Source organism: Linderina pennispora, assembly GCF_002104995.1.
Source record: "Linderina pennispora strain ATCC 12442 chromosome Unknown DL89scaffold_21, whole genome shotgun sequence".
In the NCBI taxonomy this organism is placed as follows: domain Eukaryota; kingdom Fungi; phylum Kickxellomycota; class Kickxellomycetes; order Kickxellales; family Kickxellaceae; genus Linderina; species Linderina pennispora.
Window position 1 is genome coordinate 1 of NW_024468269.1, and position 21,771 is coordinate 21,771.

A 21,771-nucleotide genomic window follows, 5' to 3' on the forward strand; every position below is an offset into this window, starting at 1 on the left:
AACAGCGCGTAGTGGCCGGCTGAGGCCGCGGCAATACGCGACCGGGCGACCGAGAGCGAGGCTCCCTGGAATTGCCAGTTCAGCGGGTTGTCCAGCACATTGGCGCTGTCATCGGGCACCGGCACAGCAGTGGATGACGCGAAGAGGCAGAGGGCTGCCACGCACAACCGCAGGGATGGTACAAGCATGGTGTTGCAGTAAGAAGTAGAAAAAGAAAGGTGTGTGAAGAAAGGAGGAGTAGTGTCTGGTCTGGACAAGAAGATAGAAAGTGCGGGGGGCCGACCGCCCTTTATACTAGGGGTTTGCAAACACTAGACCCCCTTTTTGCCCGCTTCAGTGGTTGAGCAGTAATGGTTGAGGTGGGGTGTTGTCCTGAGTAAGGCAGCTGAATACCGCAACACCGATAGCCTAAAAATAATCCAAGCTGTACCGTTTGTCACTCTACCACCACAAAAGCCCTTCGCGCCTCTCCCAATAGGCTGCGCAAAAATTCTTGAACAGCTTGGCCATGTCCAGGCCAGACGCTTTCTCCAGCATGGGAATCCCGCCTACACAGCAGCAGAAATACCGACACCTAAGAATAGGGTGAATGCTGACCTTGCAGCTTTTTCCACTGCTCTTGTGCATAAGAAGCGCCGGTGCTCCACTGGCTTGCAGGTAATTTTTTCTTGCGACTAACTCTGACTCGGGTTGCACTGCACTGCAAATCTGCCAGGGCGGTCGCACAGGAAGGCCGAGGAACACCAGGCTTTCTTTGCACTTCAAAACCAGACTTTTTGAGACGCCAGTTACCCGTAGATGAACAGCAATACTTGCCTTTTTGTGCTAATAAAGTGATCGGGCGGCCAATCGGCGGATGAAACCCAACCTGCCGCCGGTCCATCAACTCGAGGAATTAAGCGCCAAATCCACACTGCGTCTCAATCCATATTGCCACACCGCTTTCCCCGCCACATTCTAAATTTAACAGCAACGGACATGGCCGTTGGACGTCTCGGGATCACAAACAAATGCATCTATTGATAGAATCCAGGATGAGAGGGGGGCGTAAATAGTACGAGATGGAGGGGAGGACGGAGGTGGATCTGGGAACATACGTATCTTTAGAACTCGGCGTCGTACTTGCTATAAACTGCCTCACGCATGATGCGGACAGGCGGACTCAGCTTTGTCCACTTGGCCAGCTGATGCACACCCTGCTCCACCAGCACCTCGACGCCGTGCACGACATTCCATTTGTTTCTCTGTGCAGTCTCCAGCAGCGGCGTCCACCGCGGCTTATACGCCATATCCAAAGCAACACCGTTCTCGCCAAACAGCTGCTCGGGGATCACCAAGTCGCATCCGGGGATGGTGCCAATAATATACGTCGGCTTCAGCTCAGCGGCATCCAGCAACTGCCCAACCACAGAGACATTCAGCAGGCCTGAGAATTCGTTGGCCAGCTGGTGGGCGCGCGAAGCAGTGCGGTTGAATAGTGCGACATTGCGAACGCCCAGAGTGTAGAGCGCATAGAGCGCAGCGCGAGAGGTGCCGCCGGCGCCAATGACCAAAGCAGTGGCAGAGGTGAACTTCTGCGTACCGGCGGTTGCCCGCGCACGCTCCAGGCAGCCGCAGATGCCCAGGTAGTCAGTGTTGTCGCCGACCAGCACGCGCTTCCCGTTGCGGATCTCTGGAATAACGGTATTGACAGCGCCGATCGTCTGGGCCGCGTCGGTCAGCTCGTCCAGCATCGGGATGATCTCCTGCTTGTACGGGATCGTGACCGAGGCGCCGCCAAAATCAGCCGCAGCAATCACCGCTTTGAGTGGGTCAGCAGAGGATGTCTCGTTCAGACGGTACATGTGCGGCAGACCCAGGGCAGCAAAGCCAGCGTTGTGCATGGCAGGGCTCGGCGAGTGGCTGGATTGGCGTGCCAAACAGGTAGAAGCTGCGGGCCGGCAGTTTGCCCATCAGTGAGCGCGCCTGGCTAATTTCCTGCACGCTGATCTGGCCAGGCGCCGCGGCTGCCGTCAGTGCCGGGTGGGTGACCGGCGTCAGGCACGGGCACAGCACGCGCGGACATCTGCCAGCATAGCCCATGTTGAGCGCAATCAGCGGAGCAACAGCCGAGTGGTGCCTCTGCGTGAACTGCAGGCACTTCAAGTTGTCCTCCCACGCATTGGCCACGGGAGATCAGCTTGACAATGTCGCCGCACGCACGGCCACGGGCCAGGATCTCGTTGGCAAACTCGCAGTCAGTCCATGTCAGCCTGGTGCCTGCAGTGTCGTGTACGAGGAGATCACCAGCGAGTTCTGCTTTCCTGCAAACACTCTGGCGCCACAATGTTGTCGATTTCCACGTCGACATTACTCGGCGCCCCAGCGCACCGCCAGGTGCAGCAGCCGGGAGCGCAGGGCGTCAGCCGAGCCCGGGAACCTGCCGCCCTGCGGCTCGGTACGCACTGTGAACACAACTGGTAGGCTTGAGCTGTGACGCAGCAGAGTGAACTGCGACTGCACGTACTCAACAAAGGCCTCCTGCACGTCTGGCTGCTCCAGGTCGGCTGCAGCAAACTGCTGGTTGCTGAGCAACAAGTCCACACGCATCTCGATGGCTTGTGATCCGGCAGTGACGTCACCCAGGGTATCAGGCAGGTATGCACGCACGTCGTCAGCGGTCAGTGAGACAAAGAACGACGGGCTGCTGAGATCGACGCGGTTGAGGCTGCGCGCAGTGGCAAACTTCAGCAGCCGCACAAAGTCGCGCTCAATCACTGGCCACGCATTGGCAACCAGCGACTTGTCCACCAGGAACTCGTAGTTACAGCACTCGGCGTACAGCGGGCGGCGTTCTGGTACACCTCATATATATCGCTGGTGATGGCATATGCCGGGCGGGTCTTGTCCTGCTCCAGGTACTCGGCCACGTGCTTCATGTTGGGCGTCAGGCACACGACGGCGCCGCCGGTCTTGGCGTACTGCTTCAGATACGCCCGGTTCTGCTCGCTCTCGACTACACCTCCGCCGCAGGCAATCACAGCGCCTTCAGGGTGTTCCTGCTCCAGCGCCTGCACAAGCATGGCACGCTCGTGGTCGCGGAAGGCTGGCCAGCCGTCAGCTTTGATGATTTCGGGGATGGTCTTGCCGATTTTGCTCTCCAGGTACGCGTCCATGTCAACAAACTCAAGGCCCAGAGCCTCAGCTGCTGCCTGACCTAGTGTCGACTTGCCAACGCCGCGCATGCCAATGATGACAATGCTGGGCTTGGCTGCCACGGCCGTCTCCTTGTGCTCAGCTTCGAGCGGCTCGGGATCCGAACCGGCGGTGGGCGCGCCCAGATCGCGGGCCAGCACGTCCCACCACTGCGGCCACGTCTTGCCAACACACCGGCGCTCGCGGATCTCAGCGCCCAGCGGAGCCACGCACGACAGAATCGAGAAGCTCATGGCCACGCGGTGGTCGTCGTAGCAGTGCACACTAGGAGAAACCGGAGCCAGATCGCTGATCCTGACTCCGTGGACGTCGATACCGTCGGCATGGTTCTCGCATGTGACGCCAAACTTAGCCAGCTCCTCGCACATGGCCGCAATGCGATCGCACTCCTTGACGTGCTGGTTGGCAATGCCGCGGATCCGCGTCACGCTGCCGTTGGCCGGGGCCACAGCGGCCAGAACCGCTGCCGTCAGGAATGCGTCAGTCATGGGCTCCATGTCAATGTCGCCTAGAGCCTTCAGCGACCCGCGTGCCGGGCCGGTCACTGTAGTCGATGTGGCGGTCTGCTCGACCGTGCAGCCCATGGGCCGCAACACATCCACAGCGAACCGTGCGTCTCCCTGCAGCGATGCCGAGCCGATGTTCGGCACCGTGACCGTCGACCCGGTGATGGCAGCAAATGCCAGCGGGTACGTGGCCGAGCTAGCATCGCTCTCCACAACATACTCGGCCGGGTTGGTGTACGGCATTGTTGGAATCAGATATTCCTTCTCCGACACACGCTCGACATTGACGCCAAACTGGGCCATCATGGCTATCGTCATGTCAATATACGGCTGCGAGATCACCTTGCCCCCGACAAGAACCAGATGCACAGGCGTCTGCGCATACGGCGCCGACAGCAGAATCGAGGACACATACTGCGAGCTGACTGTGGCCGCCAGCTCGATCGTGCCGCCCGGGAATCCCTTGCCGGTGTGCGTCACGCGCAGAGGCAGCGATCCCTGGCTCTCCTCGTACGCGATCTGGCAGCCGTTGGCACGCAGGGCGTCGACCAGCGGGCCGATCGGGCGCTGCTTCATGCGCGCATTGCCGGTCAGGACCGTTTCGCCGGAATCCCCGCCGATCAGATTAACCGTCGTCGTCAGGAAGCGTGCTGCTGTGCCGGCATTGCCCAGATACAGCTCGCTGCCCGGCACGCTGAGTTGGCCGCCGCCGCCACGCACCACCAGCGTGTCGCCGTCGTCCTCCCACGAGAACCCGCAGCCGCCCATGTCCTGCAGCGCACTCAGCATCACCTGGGTGTCGTCGGAATGCAGCAGGTTGCGGATGCGGCACTCGCCCGAGCCCAGCGCCGCCAGAACCAGCGCGCGGTTCGAGATCGACTTGCTGCCAGGCGGCACCACCACCACCGGCGAGCCGCTAGCTGAGTCGCCAACCGGCTTGACCAGGACGCCGGCCGAAATCACCTCCTCGATCATTGCGTCATCGACATTCGAGGGCTTGAGCTCCACACATTCGCCGAGGCGCTTCAACAGCACAATGCGCTTCTGCGTGCCGACGTTCTTCTTGTCGACACGCATCACCTCCATGAGTCGGGCCGGCCGCACCTCCTTCAGCTTGGCATCGCCCACCAGCCTGCGGATGATCGGGTCGTCGATGGCCGTCGGCAGACCGTAGGCGCGCAGGCAGCGCGTCAGCCGCGCCACACCGACCTCGCCAATGTAGCCGAGGCGGCGGGAAAGCTCTGCCTCCAGCACGCAGCCCACGGCCACGCACTCACCATGCAGCACCTGCGGCGACACAATGGCCTCGATAGCGTGGCCGATCGAGTGGCCAAAGTTCAGCAGCCCACGCATGCCCGACTCGCGCTCGTCGTGTGTCACCACATACGCCTTGACTCGGGCTGACGCAGCAATAACCCGCAGCAGCATCTTCTGGGCCTCGGAGCGGGTTGCAATCGTCAGACCCTCGAGCCCATCGCCACTCTGCCCCTGCAGCACTGCGTTGCGTACGCTCTCGGCGCTGGCCTCCAGCACATCGAACTCCTCGGGACTCCAGATCGCCGCCGTCTTGACCACCTCGGCCATGCCGTTGGAGAACTCGCGCGCTGGCAGCGTGCTGAGAACTGCCATGTCCATGAAGATCCGCTTCGGCTGCCAGAACGCCCCCACCAGGTTCTTGCCTGCCGGCGTGTCAATTGCCGTTTTTTCCGCCGATCGACGAATCCACCATCGCCAGAAGTGACGTCGGGATCTGGATGAACGGCACCCCGCGCATGAACGTCGCCGCCACAAACCCCACCAGATCGCCGATCACACCGCCGCCCAGCGCCAGCACCATCGTGTCGCGTGTGCAACGCTGCGAGAGCATCCAGTCCTCGATCTCGCCCTTGGTCGCCCGCGACTTGCTCGTCTCGCCCGGCGGCAGCACTCGCACCAGCAGCCGTGGCGACGCCTTGGAGCCGTTGATCGATGCCCATGCACGCGTGAAGCTATCCTGGTACTTGTGGAGGTACAGTGGTGCCAGGTTGGTGTCGGTGATCAGCACGTACGTCGACGCCTTGGTGAGGTTAGTGAAAATGTCGTGCCAGATATAGTCGGTTAGGTGGAACCCGCACACGATGCTGTCGGATCCGAGGACCGGGATTTTCTCGACCTCTGCCAGCTGCAATTCGGTCTTGCTCATTGTCGTTCTAGAAAGAAAAGAGAGGGCTGTATTGGTAATGGATCAAAAATGAGATAGAATGGAGGAGAGTTGGTGAGGAGAAAAGGGCTCAGGCTTGGCCGCGCCCACTGTTAGCTCGTCTAGTTGCCCCCTGGCCCCGACAATGGCGCATTTGTTCTCTGGGCTTCGCACTGGCCCGTTATGCTCTCCACCAAAACAAAATTTTATTTTGTGACTCAGCACGACTACAGCCTGGAAGCAGCCTGGATGTGGCAGCGCGCCCGCGCATTGGCGGCAAAATCCCCGACAGATCTTGTCATTTGGCGAACAGCGCCATGTAGTCCTTTCGGGGCTGCTGCTTGGCCTTCTTGCCAGCCGCGATCTTGGCCTTGAGCTTGGTGCTCGGCGCCTTGGCCTTCTGCTTCGACACTCCGCCGCCCGAGGTCTTTGCCAGCACCTTGGGCGCAGCCCCTGAGGCTGCTGCCTGCCGATCGGCGACGGCTGCCGATTTCACCGCAGCCTTCTCTGTCTTCTTCGTCTCCTTCTGCTTTTTGGTTGGCCGCTTGAATGCCTTTGCCGACTTGCCCATGGTTGGTGGTTCTTGCGATAGAGTGCAAATATAGCGATTTCCGGGAGCGGCGATGAAGAGAAAAGGGTGCAAAAACTGGGTTCGGGGGTGGAGAGAAAGAAGTTGATTTCGCTATCCAACATTTTGTGTAAAAAGCACTAGGTGAAAAATATGGAAATTCCCCTTCTTAAGCGCGCTCCTTGCGGAGGAGAGCAACCTGGCGGTCAACAATGAAGCGCTGCTGCTTCTTCAGGCGCATGAGCTTGAAGCGGTCAAAGTCCGACATGGCGGCGCGGCGCTTGCGGGCCTCGAGCTTCTGAGCCCAGGCGGTCTTCTGCCAGGTCTCGGCGATCTGATCCTTCTCCAGGACCTTGGCCAGAGCCTTCGAGCCGATGGTGCGCGGAAGGTTCTTGACGACGATGTCGGTCAGAACAACGTTCTTGTACGCAATCACCTGGCGGGCAACCGAGGTGGTCGGGCCGTCAATGATGGCACGGTTGTGGTCAACAATGTCGACGATGGTGGCGATCTTACCGGCGTCGGCTCCCTTGGTGACAAGAACGACGCGGCCAACCTCAACGAGACGCTTGAACGATCCCTGCTACACAGTATTAATAGTGGCCGTGCTGGGGGAATTAGCAAAAGCACGTTTGTTTGTTTCTGCTGCTGTCCACTTGTGCTGAATTGGTGTCCAATGGCGTAGCGTGCTGCCTCTCCAAGCAGCCTTTGTGGCCTACTGGGCTCGGGCATCAGGAATCACAGGTTCCCGTTTACAAAATGGAATGCGCAAATGCAGGTGCAGGGATGGAAGAGCTGGGTTGCGCATGCGTTTGCTCGCTGGGGCTGCCCCGCTCAGAACGCAACAGCCTCCGGCGGCAAATTGGTCGAGGACCTGCGGGTTTCGAATTTCAGCAATTTCTCCCAGCCCTCCCTCGTCCCGCAGCCGATTTTTCTCCCGCCGCGTATCCATTGTGTTTTCCAGCCGACCAGCGTCCATGGATGCGCCGCGATCCGACATGGATACGAACCATTTTTATGATTTTATCGAAGTCTGTGATGGGACTGAGCGGAAAAGAGAGAACGCCCTGAGCTCACGGCGTTGGCCTGCGTATTCAGTCTGGGGCTGCGAATCTCAAAAAATAGCAACCATTGGACATGGCTCGTCACGTGTGGTAGATACAATCTGATCCCAAAACCGATTGCGCGGGATCATGTGTAATTAGATCCTGTCCTGCAGCCAGCCCGCCCTTCCGCGTTTGGGCATTGGCGGGCGGGGATGCTCACGCACGCAAGCTGGCTTTTACGGCGCAATTGTTCGCTTCTTTTTGCTGATTGCGACAATAAAGCGGCGTTATGAAGTTTTGTTTTTGGAACATGGAGTTCGCAGTTCCTAATTATAGACAGAACACCATGCTCTCCGTTGCAATTATTGCTCCTCTGTGCCGGCCAGAGGAGCAGCAAGGCTGGCATGTGCGCGCCAGTGACTCCTGACCCAGCGCCGGGCGGGCTGGGGACGAGCACTGGCCGTGCTACACCATGTTGATTGTTTGTCTTTCGCTTCGCTTATATTGGCAAGCGGAGATCTTTAAACAGAACTACTGTGCAATCCTCAAGTCTGCTGCCCCGGAGGAGGATGCAAGGCGGAGGGTCCATGGATACGCCCACGGCAGGAGGGGCTCGGGAGAGCAAAACCTGCTGGAGACAGCCCTGATGCGTCGCCTGCCTGGAAAGGAAAGAACGACACAGGCAAGGGAGGAGGGAAAGATCGCCAGCGGGGCCATTAAGCGATGCATTCGCAGCCTGCGTAACAACCGTCCCTCAGCTTGAAGAATACAGCGGCGGGTCTAGTTCGCGGTGCGAAACAGGCCGCTTGTATTTGTCTCCAGCCCAGCCCCCGTCCTCAGCCGACCTCTTGGGCTTTCCGCCTCTTTCCTCCGTAATTTGTACAAAACTTTTACACTTTTTTTTAATTTCTCAGTCCTGTGTTTTTGTATTTTTTTATTGCCTCTTTGCCCTAAGCAAACCTTGAGCACGCCCCTCCTTTCATTCTATACTCCAACACACAATGGGCGGGTGCATGTCACAGCCATATGACGAGGAGGCCCTGCGGAGCGCAGAGATAGACCGGCAGCTGGAGGAGGAGCGGGACCGGCGTAGCCAGGAAGTGAAGATTCTGCTGCTGGGCAGCGGCGAATCGGGCAAATCGACAATTGTCAAACAGATGAAAATCATTCACCAGAACGGGTACACGCGCGAGGAGCTGGCGCTGTTCCGCATGACCATATACAAGAACGTGCTGGACAGCGCACAGGAGCTGGTGGTAGGCATGCAAAAGTGCCAGCTGTTCCCGCAGGACGCGCACAACATGGACTTTGTCAACACAATACTCGGCCTGAACATTGAAAAGACGCTGGCGATAAACATCACGCCCGAGTTTGTCGAGGGGATCGAGGCCCTGTGGCGCGACCCAGTGATCGAAAAGCTGATAGTGCGGACCAGCGACTTCTACCTGATGGACTCGGCGCCGTATTTCTTCAACAATATCCGGCGGATCGGCGACCCAAAGTACCTGCCGACCGAGGCCGATGTGCTGCGCGCCCGTTCAAAGACCACAGGCATCATTGAGACGCGCTTCATGATGCACCACACGTGCATACACATGTTTGATGTCGGCGGCCAGCGGTCGGAGCGCAAAAAAATGGATCCACTGCTTTGAGTCGGTCACGTCCATCATCTTCTGCGTGGCATTGAGCGAGTACGACCAGGTGCTGCTGGAGGAGGCCACACACAACCGCATGGACGAGAGCCTCGTCCTGTTCGACTCGGTCATCAACAGCCGGTGGTTTCTGCGCACCTCCATCATCCTGTTTCTCAACAAGATCGACCTGTTCCGGAAGAAGATTAAAATTGTGCCTCTCAGCCGCTACTACCCAGAGTACACAGGCGGACCCGACGAGAAGCTGGCAACGAGGTTTGTGCTGTGGAAGTTCACGCAGGCGAATCGCGCCAATCTGCAGCTCTACCCGCACGTCACCCAGGCCACAGACACGTCCAATATCCGCTTGGTGTTTGCGGCCGTCAAGGAGACCCTACTGCAGAACGCTCTGCAGGACAGCGGCATTTTGTAAGCGCGTTTTTGTCATCCAAACATCACAGATATCTTAATCAACTCTTTACTTTTTTACTCCCATTTATACGCACCACATTCAACACCCACCAGCAGCCGGCAATATGCCACCAGCCGGGCGCAATATAGCCCAGGCCTATCGCGCACATGGTCATATATAATGTCTTGTTTTTTGTAAACGTGAGTCGCTACTGCCGGCGTGCTTCTTACTTTTTCCGTCCACCATTCTTCTTGGACTTGCGTTCGCGCGACTTCTGGGCACGCAGCTCCTTCTTCATGCGCCTATCTACCATCTTGTACTTGCCCGTGATGCCCTTGGGGCGCCCCTGGATGCCACGGTTGCTGTTCTTGGCCACCACCAGCTGCACCTTCTGCTTGGGCTTCGCCTTGGTCGCGCGCTTGATCATGCGGTCAATGCTGCGAGCCTTTTCGGCCTCAGTCATATCCTCGTTCTGGATAACGCCCTCAGCCTTCTTCTGCATGCCGGCAATACGCTTGGCCGCGCGCATCTTCTTGCGCGCCTTGGCCTCGGCCACCTTCTTGATCGGGCGGGCGTCCAGGGCCCGCAGCTTCTCGCGCAGCATGCGCACGGCCTCCTTGGTGACAGGCAGTGTTGGCTTGTTGTGCCGGTTCTCATCGTCGAGGAACCATTCGGGCAGGTTCTGCGAGTCGTTGAATGTGTAGCGGTTAAAGTGCTTGTCGATGAGGTCGTGCTTTGACGACTTGCGGTTCGCCAGCTCGCGCACCATCGTCATGGCCTCGGGTGTTGCCAGATCATAGTCAGCCTCGCGCTGCTCGTCCTCCAGCTCGACGTTCTCTGGGTCGCTGTCGAACTCCTCAGCAGACACAACCTCAAAGTCGTCCGAGTCGCTGGCACCAACATCATCGGCGGTCTCTGTGACAGGACGCTTGCGCTTGCTACCAACCTCCTCGTCCGACAGGTCGTCGAGGTTGACGCCGCCCACACCCTTGAACATGGGCTGGTCGAACCAGATGGCAGAGTTCTTGGACAGCTGCGCAGGCGTGGCATTTACAATGTCCTTCTTGCCGCGCGAGCGCTTGGTGATCTTCTTCTCCTTTGCCTCACGCATCATCGACCGGATATCCTCATCCTCATCAGCCGACATCTCCGACTCGGCAGACGCCTCTGATCCAGACTCCTCGTCGCTCGACCCGCTCTTCTCTGCCCCCTCCTCATCCTCATCGTCGCTGAAGCCACGGAACTCCTCCTCGGCAGCACGCTTTTTCTTGATGTCATACTTCGTGTCCATCTCGCGCTTACGGTCGACATACTCCGAGTACAGACCCTCAATCTCGTCCTCGAGCATGGCGATGCGCTCGCTGTCGGAGTCAACATCCTCGGCACGCTCCTCATCTTCAGACACCTCAGAGTCTGAGCCAGCAGGCCGCGAACCGAGCGACACCAGCGTCTCGCCAGCCAGCGCTGCCTCAACATCAATGTCATCGACATGGCCGCTGTGGAGGTCGCGGATCTTGCGCTTGTCGCCAACAGTCGACGACGCTGTGAACATTGCGTCAGCGTCCTGCTCCAGACCAATGTCTGTGGGGGTAGTCATGTTGAGCTGCATCTTGACCAGGTTGCGCTGGCGCTTGGCGTTCTGGCGCTTGCGCTCTTTGCGCAGCTTCTTCATCTCCTCGGTCGCTAGCGCGTCCAGCTCACCCTCAACATCGCTGCCATCGTCGCCTTCCTTCTCCTCGATCTTGGGCTTCTCCTCAGCCTTCTCGAGCTGGAACCGCTCGCGCAGACCCGCACGCCACTTCATCAGGGTGCGGAAGTCCTTCTTGCCAAGCACACGCAGATCCCTACACGCCAGCAGAATATCCTCTGTGGTCTCGGGCAGCTTCACCACCTCCTTGGACTCGTCCGACACAAACTCCATCTCATTGGCACTGCCTAGAATACCCGCTGGATCGCGACTCTTGACAAAATCCATGGCATCAATCTTCTTGTGCAGCGTGTAGTCGCCGTCCTCGTAGCCCTCGCGGTGGCGCTTCTTCTTCTTGAGCTCAGGCGCAAAGATATCGGTCGAGGTCATCGTCTTGTTGATCTCCAGATCCTCAAACACATACTTGGCGTCGAGGAACCGCGGATCGATTTTCTTGGGCGCAATGAAGTCCTGGCACACAACAAAGATTTCGGCCGAAACGTTACGCGACGACGGCGGCTTGGTCGCCTCCACTTTGCGGAACAGCTGGTTGAACACCCAAATCAAACTGTTGTAGTCCTTGGACCGGAACACCTTGGTCACAAATGTTCCACCCTTACGCAGGAACTCTGTCGCCAGCTTCAGCGACATCAGCACCAGCTCTGCCTGCGAGTACGCATCGTGCGACCAGTTGGAGCCGACATTGGGTGCACCGTCGTGCAACACCACATCTGCCTTCCATGTCTTCATCTCCTGCCGCAGCCGGTTGCGGCACTTGTCTGTCAAAATGTCCTCCGCAAATGTAATCACGTTCGGAATCGGTTTGATCGGAACCAGATCCACACCCAGGATAAGGCTCTGCACAGGCATGTACTTTTGCGCTACCTGCAGCCAGCCTCCGGGCGCCGCACACAGATCGATCAGCGCGCGTGCTGAGCCAAGGAAGTTGTACTTTTTGTTCAGCTGGATCAGCTTGAACGCCGAACGGGCGCGGTACCCTTGCTCCTTGGCCAAGTGGTAATACTTATCGAGACGTCCCTTTCCCGACTTCTTCTGGAAACCCATTGTGAAAATATAAAGTGCTAAATTGAACCAGGGGAAAAGGAGCAAAGCTAGAGAAGTCCACAAGCCCGTACCAGCACCTCTGCTGAACGCTGGTAGGAACTTTTTTTTTTTTTCTCGTCTCTAATTCTGTTGATGAAGGTGATTTTATTCCCTATTAATCTCTTAATATGAGCAACATAAAATCAGCATCATCATGTGCCAGTGGCCGGGTACTAGGTTCCGAACACCGCTTGCAACATACTCGGTATTGTCTGGCTCAAGATATGAATAAAATAGCTTGTATATTGCAAAAGGCGCAGCTCTCTCGCAAATGTATGAGCAAGAGTAAAACTAGGTGCTGTAATGGGACATATGGTGCGCTGAGCTACTAATCCGTGGATTTGGTGCAAACGTCGCAGAGGCATCTTTTACCCGGTTAGAAGTCGTCGTTTAGGATGCTGGCAATAGCTGAGGCGCGCATCGCTCAACTCAAGATAAGGGAAAGGAAGGGGTGGATGGTTTGTCACTCGAGGAGTATGGAGGATGGTAAACTGCTTTTTCTTCCGGAGGTGTGTAGTGAACACTATGCTCTTGGTTTCAGCCTGGCAACCCTGCCCACATGCCGACAAGCGGACCTCATTTCCTGAGCCTCCTGCAAAACAAAATGTGCACTCATTCCGTTGCAAAAGAGGAGGGCGAATCCGCCTGGCATTTGCTTCGGTCAACGATGTGGAGGCAGCCATGAGGGAAAGGGCACACACGCTCAGCACCCTTGGTTGTCCTTTGATATGCAAGAAACCAATTTGCACACCACACACATGTTGATCCTGCCCACATTCTGCCTCTTGCTCTAACCCTAGCTGCATGTTCTGCATTTTGGCGTAGAGGCGAGCAGCATTGCTTTTTCTCAGAAATCCAACTCGGAGAAACCCACATTGAGGCTTAGTACCAAGACAACCCACGAGGAGTCCGCATCTGACCACCTAGGATCCGCAATATCTACGAGCAACTCTGGTTACAGATGCGTACCAGATCTTACTGGAATACCGATATATGTGCCAGCATATGCCAGTACTGGTGTTCTCGCTCACAGTACCACGCAAAGGACTCAACGAGGTTCTCCATCACACTCGAGAGCGGCTTTTGCTGGGGGTCAATCCTTATCGACGACTAAGAGCATTTCGACATCCCTTTCTTCCTCCGCACCCATTGTGTCGAAAAGCAGTTTACATGGAGGTTGCAGAATATTTTCAGCAAATGAAATGTCGCCAAATTCAACCATGAGGGCTTGGAAATCTTGCCGTTGCAGATTGTCAGAACACACCGCCGCAAGCATCTGCTGGTCATGCGCTTGCATACGTCAGGCATCCCAGAGGTTGTCAGTTTTTCTTTTTCAACAGACACGCCCCTGGAACAACCAAAGATGATTCACTGTGACAAGAAAAACCTGCTCAAGATTATTGCCATATCTGGGCTCAAATGAAAACCAGCATTACACACGGGCAATGTTGTCAGGTGCCATTTGGGTTTAGAGAAAATAAAAGACAACAGAATGCTTACCCTGGTCACGACTCGATACTCTTGGTACATGCCCACAGTTTGTTTGGTGGGCGTCTGTCCTATCACTATCTTTGCGATTGACATGCGGACGAACAGGTTGCTTCTCTGCATGCTGCATCTCCCGTCCCTCTTCACTTGCTCCTGACCCACTTTTACAGATGGGAGTAAAGAAGGTCGATGTCATGTGCATAATCGGATATGCATACCTGGCGATAAGCGCTGCTGCTGAAGAAGAAATCAAAGAAAGAACCGCTTGCAAAAGACAGAACTAGACCTGCTCTCTCTTGTAGCCACCTGGGGGTTGCAACCCTCTCATCCTGCACTTCCTCATGGGATATGTTCCTTCCCAGCCATTTTCCCTCACTCTGGGTGTTCTTAACACCATGAGATCTACTGTCGATACTGTCAGACCAGACCCAGCTTCTGAGAGTTTATGGATATTAAGAACTCTCCTGAGTAGCATGTGTTTGCCGCCATGCTGTGTAATACTTTGCAGTTCACCAGAACATGGCCAAAAATATTGAAAGTGGGTGTTTTCACACTGTACTCCCAACGTGAAGTGCTGTCAGCTAGCTGGCACCAACAACATCCATTCAAGAAGTAATTGATAGCCTTGTAACAAAAACAGGCATGTCGGAATAGCCGAATGCCGAGTGACACAAAGTAAACTTGCATACAGACATCGCCCTCCTATGTTCCAGAGAGAATGGCCGGGCGAGAGCACTGTACGCACATGATTGTGCGGCAGTTGTTGGTTGGGAATGCTCATGAAAATCCATTTGTCCTACTCTCACTGACCGGCTTTATCGTATTTTGGAGAACAGCAGGTGTTTTTGAATGCAGTGGAAGCCCCTCCTCACGCCCTCCATGAGGTTCATTAGCTGGTGCCAAAGAAGCAAGTGCAAATCCGATACCAAGTGCTATGTGACCAACTTGTGGGGGATGGGATCTACAAACTTGTTTGGAGCAGTGGCTTTGTCCAAGCGAGAGGGCGTGGGTGGCATCTTCGGAAGTAAAAAAACAGGACAAGTTTCCACATACCGGCACATACCATTGTCCCCTTTTCACAAAAGGGTGTCTTCCGGTGTCCCGTGGCAATGGCAATCCAAAGAGGCATACAGGCGCTTTTCCTGAGAGGTTGTACGTCAGCAGGCAGAGGGGCTGATAGGGATGTACAGAAATACACCACATGGGTAACAAGCGCTCCCTCTTTTTGGAGCATGTGAACATGCTATTTTCTCGAGAATCTTACTGATGAGCAAGAGACTATGAGCTAAGGCAAGTGGCAATCGTCTTTATATGAAGGCATACAGCTCCTGAGTAATATAGCAGATATCAGCCTCATTTTGGAGCTGGGTACTGTGCCTTTTGGATAGAGTATGCAACTCTCAACTTCGGTTTCTATTGAAGCGGTAAATGATGCTATCAAAGCCAATCTCTGCGTAGATAAGCCATCAGCGATCTCTGCCTACAGGAGGCACCATGCCTGTCATCTGCTCCCTCCCCTCATGACATCCAGCGCTGCAATTGCCGTGACACAGATGTGCATCCAAATTGAGTTGAGAAGAGACAAGAAAGCTGCTGCTGTTTTTGCACACCTGCCTTGGTGCTGATTTTCCTTGCCATGCAGGTGGCAGAGCAAGAAATAGAAAGGGTATGCAGACCTACTTGTGTGCTGTGGATGGGAAGGTTGGGCACTGGCCAGGCCAGGTGAAATAATGTTACCCGTTTATAACTGTGACGGTATTTAAAAGCAGGGCAAGAGGGTTTTGCAAATTCCCTTACCACCCTCTGCCAACCACTAAAGTTAATTCATTTTCAAGCACAACACACCGGATAACTCTTCCATTCTATCCTTCTTGATTACCGTTCACTATGTACTTCCACGGTATACCCCATGGCGAAGCTACTGAGCTAGTAGCTCCCATGATACACACAGCCTTTAATAAAGCATGCCACAAAACATCCACTGTAGCGGACTTCGACCAGATAATCGCCTTCCACGACGAGTACCCCGAATATTCCCAGTTCGTCCGGTCACTCATGCACAGGGTGCCTCTCATCTTGGAGAGCATTGTTGAGAGTACGTGCGATGACAGCGATAGTAACATGAAACACTATCGTCGCTGGGTCAGCAACTGTGAATTTTTGCGCAAGCACAATCTGCTTTCTCTCGTTTCAGAGGTTCGCATAGTTCAGTTCAACAAGTGCCGCCAAGAACTCAACCTTGGCCAGGCGATTGAGGGCCTCCGTATCCCCCTTGGTGCCATAGTCAATACCAGTCTCCTAATGTTCTTGGGGTTTGGGTTGTTCACCGCTGGCGAAGGGCAAGATTTGGAAGCAGCAAAAGCCGAGGCTATGGATACAGTAGATAGGATTCTCAGCCTCTGCCCGAATGTTACCGGTCTCTGGCATCATGGTCGTCACACTTGGAGCTCGTCGGCTGGGTTTGTTAGGGATATTCCTGGGGTGGGAAGCGAGATTATGCTGGAGCTTCATAGGAGACTGCACTCGCAGCTCACCATAATGCAGGTGATGCGTCCATTTCCGAAAGACCTTGCTGCGCCGTTTTCAGAGAATCTGCAGGTTCTTGCGTTGAACAGTAAGCTGATTCCAGAGCTCGTTAATCTGTCCAAGATCCCAGTCAACAACCTGCGCGAACTCGAGATACGTCACAATCACTGCAATGTTGATTGGACTCCGTTTCGGCTTGGGGCAGACGGGGTACTGAATTTCAAGCGGTTAGATAGACTTGCCTTGGAATTCGACAAACCAGTTAAGGGTGTGGCCTATCGCACTCCACGCCTTGTCAATGTGTCGTTTCCGGTGAGTCTGGCGCAGGTGAAAATTAAAGGGCAAGAGCATTCCTACATGGCTGTCGAGAATTACCTTGGCATAGCCCAGTGCCGTCCTCTGACGCTTGTCACAGAGCCAGATGGACTCGAGAAAATGGGTCTGCCCATCCTGCGGTGTGCTGCTTTGCTGAATGTGAGCGTTCGAGACATGCGCAAAGCCGGCCATACATCTTACCAGTCAAGAGGGTTCTATAGGCTCTTCGAGCATGGCCAGCAATACATGTCAGGGGCACGAGTCACTGGCATGTATCACCCAATGCCGCCCTTGATCAAGTGGTCGTGGCTGCACTGGCTGCATTTGACTCCGGTTGTAGCGAATGCGAATAGCATGTTGAACATCATCAGCATGCTCAAGCACCTGCAAGTTCTCGTCATTGATGCCTATTCCCTTGAACGTGGACATCTGATGGTAATGGAAAGCGGTCATCACTTTAAGGACCAGAGCAAGGCGTTTTCGGATATTGACGATGCTGTCAAGGATCTTCCAAGCCAGGTCAGCGACCAGCTTGTTCGTCTGGACATTCGGTCGCATAAGCCGCTGTGCACTTCTACCGTCGTACAAGTGGTCTCGCGCCTGCCTAACTTGACTAGCCTCGGAGTCGGCCCTGAGCATATCGGTGCTGTGACCCAGGCAATCGGTACGCGTGCATTCGGTAACCCTGAGAGGGGCTATTGTGCGATTGGTGTGCGCGAGTATTCTTCGCACATAGGGGTCTTTGACAGATAGTATATCGTTGCTATCTCTTTCCTTATATTCTACCTCCAACTCCTGTTCAGAACGCCGATAGCGCAAGCGCTCGATATACTCCCAGTAAAGTCAGTAAATAAATCATATAAAAATATATGTGAATGTCATCTAAAACGACTAGTCGCCTACTTTATCAGCAGCATGGTGTGTGTGTAATTTACGAAAATACAATGATATACGAAAATATATTGGCTGGAAAACGTTCAGAGTTTGTGAGCCTGGGGCAAGATGCGAGTGGTCTAGTTGGCCTTATTTATAGATCCACCTTGTGGCTGTGCTGCGACCCGCTTGCCACCAGTACGTCCTTTTCGGGTAGCAGTGCCTGTGTACGCAACAAACGGTGGAAGGTTGAAATGCTAGGACTTTTCTCTGACAGGAGCTGAGGAAGGCTGCTCGGACATCGGGGGTGGTAGAATGAGTGGCGCCTTTGCATGTATAGTGTTCCTATTATTGCAATTCTTGGAAATTGTCAGGCACGCATTAAGGAAGGTGTCATGCCTAAGCCACCAACAAAGCAGTAACGACAATGTCGACTTCTTTGTTCAAGGCGGGATGGATTGTACGCGAAGGAGTATATAAAGCTACTCGGTTGGTAAGTGTGATTGAAATGGACATCTTGGAACGACACTCATTTCAACATTTCCATTTGCATCTTTAATTTAGTCTTTTTGCGTCGACAGCGTTTTCACAATTATGCTCATCATCAATGTTCACTGCCCACAGTTTAGCTTCCACAGGACTCTGTTTGAAATAGAAGATCAAATCTCCCATCAATATGATGAAGATTGGTAGTGCGAGTAGAAAAGCCGTTTTCGTATCCGAATACTCTAAACTGTTCAGAAACTCTATATCTCAAGATTGCAAGACACAAGTCGCCTTTGTAATCCACTTCAATGGTCGCAAATCATAATAAATGAATCGCCAAATTGACTGTCTTACAAGGGTTCATATAGGCCTGCCTTCCCCAAACGAGACAGCTGAACTGACCTTAGGAGTGCATAAGGGGCATCCACAAACAGGACAATTTCAAAATGCATACCTGTGCGAAAGATTCCTCCAACATAACTCTGTTTTCTCAACTCCTTTTGCCACCTCTTCCATTTTGCTGCGAGTCACTCCTAGCAGCGAAATCTGCCTATTGCTCTTCCAGCATCCACTCCTGTTTGCCCCCGGCAGTTTATGCAATCGGCTCGACTCACCCACCGGGTATCGCATACAGTGTACTCAGCTCTTGAAGGCACAGTGTTAACTTGGGGGAATGAGTGGTTATCGAATATATGGAAAAATAGCTTCTCAAAATGACTGAGGGGAAGAAGGAAGGCTGGTCGTCTGTCTGGGCCTTTGTACGTATGCGTTTCGGCCTTGTCTATGGTGGCGCAGGGGGACTCCGGACCCCGAATGTCAACACACAGTAATGGACAAACCTAACCGAAATGATAACTTTGTGTAGTTGCAGGCACACTGTTAATCGAAATCAACATGTGCAACAACTAGGCGGGGAAGAACAAGCTGCTGCGGGAAGTAAGTGCTCAAATCCGCCCACATGTCGACATACACATATGTGCAAAAGTGAGAAATGCTGCTCACATTTACCATACAAACCCTAGCAGGCAAATCGGCATATAGGAAAGACCAATCCGACAAACCAGAAGTGAAAAATGTAGGCGGCACTGCAGTTCAACTGACCAGACAGCGATGATGCGACTGATGATGAAACTAAGCCTAGTCCCTCTAAAATGGTTAGAGATGAACCACATAACACGCCAGATTTAGTGACAAGTAATGGCCAGCCCTATCTTGAGCCCACATGTGGGGTGCAGGAATTTGTCGTGTACCAGTGAACCGGATGCGGAAACCTAGCCAGATTTCTGAGACAGTCCATCATAGCCACCCGAACATTAATGGCTGAGGTAGAGGAGAAGCATGCTGATTTCTATCCCTGAGCTAATTCCCTTGATTGCTCACTTTGAATCAAGTCAAAATATGGCGAAAATCAACCACTTCTGTGGCCAGCTTGGTTTAGAAACAGCTTCATTGAATAACACACTGGGCTCTGTCCGGCTGGCTACAGCGGTGCTTGAAGTCCTTAGGAATCACAGCAGCCTGTGCACCACACTGAAATATTCTATCGATACCGCGGTAATCAAGAGCTGAGCACTCAACATACGCCCTAGCGCCAATCCTCTTTGCCATGCGTCGGCCCTCTGTCTCGGTGACAGGATGCGTTCCGCTTTTGGCCAAATTCTCGACGACGTCCATGTCGTTCCGCAAGTCTAGTTTCAGCCCAGCTAGAATAACTGGCAGCCCGGGTGCATATCGGACAATATCGGGATACCATTTTCTTGAGACGTTCTCGAGGGACATGGGGTTGTCGATTCCAAAACAGACGATTCCGACACTAGCTTTCCGGTAGGCTAGTGGTCTTAGTCGTTCATGATATTCCAGGACACTACCATCACGCAGAACCAGCTTTGTTGCATGGCCATCGAGATCAACAGTGGCCTGCCGAGCATCAAATTCGTACATTGGCATTGCCCTGTGAGTGGGGAAAACTTTATCCAAATAGGCAGCACACAGAGTGGTCTTTCCGCAATTGGTATCGCCAATTATGACAGTAGATGTCTCGGCATCGTTCTCTTTATCGTCGGCCATACTTTAACGGGTACAATCAGGTGCATGTATGTAGTTAGAACATTCCTATTCATTCCTAGTTTGTCAACGTCAATTTATTTCCTAGCTTGTCAAAGACTGCATGATGGGTGCATCATGAACCTGCACAATACTTACTGGCCTAGAGTAGAGCTTTTAGACATGGCCCTGAGAACTATGCTTCGTGGCTTGCAAGCAGTGTGGTTGTTTGAATGCCCAATATGTGTAGACGCCAACCTACACAGCACTACTTATTACAGCTGGTGCAAAATATGGGATCTGTTCATTTGCATTTGCTTCGTTCCCATCATCAAAGAAGTATCCCCACACGGAGTCATATATCCTGGAGATGAATTCCTGCGCTGTGATCCTGGCTCCCTCACTTGCATGATGTTTAGCTTTGCCCTTAAGTTTTGTTGGCCTGCCTGCCTTCTTTTCCTCATAGCTCATGGCACGGCAGTCTGTGTCAGCAGACAAGGGATGCAAAACAGCAACCTCATTAATGGAGGTGTTGTAAATGGGAACAACTATGATAGAAGGGGCAAGAAGGATCGTGGGGAGAGCAAATGCAAAGTGCATGACAAGATAAGGCTGCTAGTATTTTCGAGGCTAAGAATAAGGAATTATTGCTGCAGGTAGTGATCTGAAGGGTGAAAATATTAGCATCCTGTTTTTATATGCAACAGACTATAGTATTAGCTATCTACAAAGTTGTGTCACTATTTGCTTCAATAGTGTCACTTGAACTGGATAGAGTCATATGGCTATAATTGTAAAGGGAATATTTCAGAAGATCTCTGATACACTACTATCCCTCCCCACTGACCCCAGGTTCCCTAGATAACTATACATAGTACTCAAAAGGGATATGCCTTATGTGTGCCTCTGATTATAAACAATTCTCACAATTTATTATTGTACTGTTTTCTAAGTATTGCTATATCTTGGGTAAGATGCACTTAGATAGATAGCCTCCTACAACTGTCTGGAATATATCTACTCTGAAAAAACCTTCACACAATATATATTGAATATATGAAATATGCTATATGAAAGAAGGGAAGAGGAATCACCAGATGAAAAGGGCAGATGCCTATCTAAGTAGTAGTACCAGCTGCCTGGAATAGTATGGCTGGGCATTGTAGCCTAAGGGGGTTATACAGAGATACTTATCTGCCCATTAGCTATTTATGCATACTGGAACTATTGGCAATTTCAGTGAAATAAAAATTTCACCCAAACTGCCATCGGCATCTTAGAAAAGTTTCAGTGAACATAATTTCAACCAGAAAGAAAAACCTTTGCATATTTGGGGTTAATTATCATTGGGCAACAAAAGTCAATATCTCAATAGATATGGCTAAGCAACCACAAGGAAATTATGTTCACTGAAACTTTTCCAAGATGCCGATGGCGGTTTGGGTGAAATGGCAAAAAAAATATTTGTATTTTTAAAATCAATTATACACACAAAAACATTCTGGACACAATAACAAATAATAACTATGAAAAAAATAATTATTAGTAAAAAATAGTTCTGAAAATGATTATTCAAATATCTATCTAACAAAATTGTAATTTACTAAAATTTACAAGTCCAGGAATGACCCCCTAAGGGTCTTGATCTATAGGCTCCTAAAGTCATATGGATTTGGAACTACACTAACAAACTAAGTAATTATAGCTTTTAA

The 21,771-nt window shown here is 53.1% G+C and overlaps 2 protein-coding genes across 2 annotated transcripts; both read left to right on the forward strand.

Annotated features, from left to right (window-relative positions):
- Positions 1-15,200: 15,200 nt before the first annotated feature.
- On the forward strand, positions 15,201-15,607 carry DL89DRAFT_270601 (uncharacterized protein). Its single transcript, XM_040888779.1, has 2 exons — positions 15,201-15,360; positions 15,407-15,607. The coding sequence occupies exons 1-2, from the start codon at positions 15,337-15,339 to the stop codon at positions 15,545-15,547; spliced, it is 165 nt and encodes a 54-aa protein (XP_040739867.1). The 5' UTR covers positions 15,201-15,336; the 3' UTR covers positions 15,548-15,607.
- A 4,710-nt stretch (positions 15,608-20,317) lies between these two features.
- On the forward strand, positions 20,318-20,895 carry DL89DRAFT_310187 (uncharacterized protein; the record flags this gene model as incomplete). The annotated part of the gene is made up of 1 exon (XM_040890958.1): positions 20,318-20,895. A coding segment is annotated over one exon (402 nt), but the record flags the coding sequence as incomplete, so codon positions are not given.
- Between the last annotated feature and the right edge of the window lie 876 nt (positions 20,896-21,771).

Excerpts from the sequence above, each read along its gene's own strand:
- DL89DRAFT_270601 (XM_040888779.1), top strand. The coding sequence starts at position 15,337 with ATGACATCCAGCGCTGCAATTGCC. Across the intron at positions 15,361-15,406 it reads CATCCAGCGCTGCAATTGCC|CTGCTGCTGTTTTTGCACAC; the intron begins GTGACACAGATG and ends GAGACAAGAAAG.